Below are 2,395 nucleotides of genomic sequence, written 5' to 3'. Positions count from 1 at the left end.
ACATGGTGAATTTATTGGAGAATACATTTGAAATAAGAAAAATCTTATAGCAAGCAAACTATATTGTGTTTTGAATGTATAAATATTGTTTCCATAATTGGTAAAAACTTGAGATTTGTCTGTAATGCTGCTCAGTGTGGACCACCTTAAGTAGAAGTTGAGATGGCCCTAGGACTGAATCCTCAGTTCCTATCACATCTGGGAGAGTTAGAAGTAAAAGGCAAAACAAACAATGCTTTCCAGGCTCAGAAAGATACTTTGCCAAAAACTCCACTGGGCCAAGAATGAAATACAATACTTAATTCGGTGACATGAAATTATGTTTCCTTGCTGACCATTTCTTCATGTATATAATGAACGTACCTATGAAGTCTTATTTATTTTATTATTTCACAACATGGCATTCTCCTTACAGACCTGCCCCAGAGTAGTTACTCAGGGAACAATTAATGAAAACATATGTTTTAGGAGACCATTATTAAATCTGAATTCTAATAATGGTCTGTGTGATACTTCAGGATGTATGTGCAAAATTGCTTCCATTTAAATACATTTGTGCTCTGCCTTAAAAGGAAATGTAGGAAAATGAGGACTTTAAAATTTCAGATAAGGGGTTCAGTGGTTGAGGGCACCTGCTGCTCTCACAGAGGACCAAGACGTTGTTCTCAGAACCTACATACTGGCTTACAGTCCTCTATAACTCTAGTTCCAAGGGACCCAAGGCCTTCTGACTTCTGTAGGCACTAGGCATGCATATGGGGCACATATATAGATGAAGACAAAACATTTATACATATGAAATAAAAACAAAGATATCTTAGAGTTCAAATAAGAGGAAGTAAAAGCAACATTACCACCACTTCCTACTTTCACAGAACTTAAAATATATCATTTATTTTTCACTTTTCTTTACAAAAAAATATATCTCATTACCAACTTCTTCATGGCTGCCTTTACTTCTTTTTTTCTTAATGTGTAGATGATGGGGTTGAGTAAAGGGAATATCACAGTATGAAACACAGATACCACTTTATCTAAAGAAAATGAGTCAAATGGACGAGCATAAATGTAGATGGACGGTCCAAACATTAGCACTACTATGGTGATGTGGGAATAGCAGGTGGATATGGCCCTGCTGGTGCTCTCACCTGAACTTGAGTGTTTCTTGAGCATGGCCAGAAGAAATGCATAAGACATTAATAGAGCAATGAAGCACACCACCGAAATTAGGCCACTGCTAAAAATCATCACTAACTCTTCCCAGAAAGTGTTGGCACAGGCAATCCGGACAACCTGTGTGATATCACAAAAATAATTGTCTAATTCATTGGGCCCACAAAATGGGAGTCGAACGATGAGAGCCACTTGTATTATAGAATGAATAAAGCCTCCTGTCCAGGAGAGAGCCACTAAGATACAACAGAGACGTCGGTTCATGATAGTAGCATAATGGAGAGGGCGGCAGATAGCAGCATAGCGGTCAAAGGCCATCACTGTGAGGAGGAACATCTCAGAGGCCCCAACAAAGTGCAAAAAGAAGAGCTGAGCAATGCACCCACCAAAGGAAATGATCTTCCTTTCCACAAAGAAGTCTACAAGCATCTTAGGCGCTGTGATGGAGGAGTACCAAATATCAAGAAAGGCTAGGTTAGCCAGCAAGAAATACATGGGGGAATTCAGGTGGGGATCAAGCCTGATGGTACAGATAATAAGTATATTCACCGGAAGTATAAATAGATAGAAGGATAAAAATATAACAAACAACACTAGCTGCACTTCTCGAGTCTGAGACAGACCAGTGAGAACAAATTCTGTCACAGTGGTATCATTTACGGACTCCATTTCTTCAAATGATTTTTCATTGTAGCTATAGAAAATAAAAGAAAATATAATTATTTCAAATAATATGTAATTAAAATTGTATCCCTACTTTCAAAATTATGACATATTCTTATCATGAAGAGATTGCATTGGGTGGCTGGAAGATGGCTTTGTGCTCTTGCAGAAAACTGCAGCTCAGGTCTCTCCACTCACAAGGCAGCTGATAATAATCTATAAGTTTAGTCTCTGGGTACCCAATATCTTTTTTTGTCTTCACGGGCACCAGGTATGCAGACATACATGCAATCCAAACATCCACACACGTGAAGATAGAATGAAAAATAAACTTAAAGAGTCTCTAATATCATTGCTTTCCCCATTTTATTTTAAAAGCAAGGTGTAGAAAGTAAATGATGATCTCAAACTAGGCAAACTAAAATCATATGAAAAATGTCATACACTTAAAAACCTACTTCAGGACAGTATTACATACCTGAATGCCAAATATCAGGCATAATACTGCAAAATTCTATTTTTTTTACAAACCTCATTGGCAATCTCTTCTTCAACTATC

At 37.4% G+C, this 2,395-nt stretch overlaps 1 protein-coding gene across 1 annotated transcript; it reads right to left on the bottom strand.

Annotated features, from left to right (window-relative positions):
- Nucleotides 1-909: 909 nt before the first annotated feature.
- On the bottom strand, nucleotides 910-1,842 carry LOC126495101 (olfactory receptor 734). The gene has a single exon (XM_050132702.1). It carries the CDS (start codon nucleotides 1,840-1,842, stop codon nucleotides 910-912), a length of 933 nt encoding a protein of 310 aa, XP_049988659.1.
- Between the last annotated feature and the right edge of the window lie 553 nt (nucleotides 1,843-2,395).

Source organism: Alexandromys fortis, unplaced genomic scaffold (assembly GCF_014885135.2).
Source record: "Alexandromys fortis isolate MF-2015 unplaced genomic scaffold, M_Fortis_MF-2015_v1.1 scaffold_411, whole genome shotgun sequence".
Lineage (NCBI taxonomy): Eukaryota > Metazoa > Chordata > Mammalia > Rodentia > Cricetidae > Alexandromys > Alexandromys fortis.
This window is presented reverse-complemented; position numbering and strand designations above follow the sequence as displayed.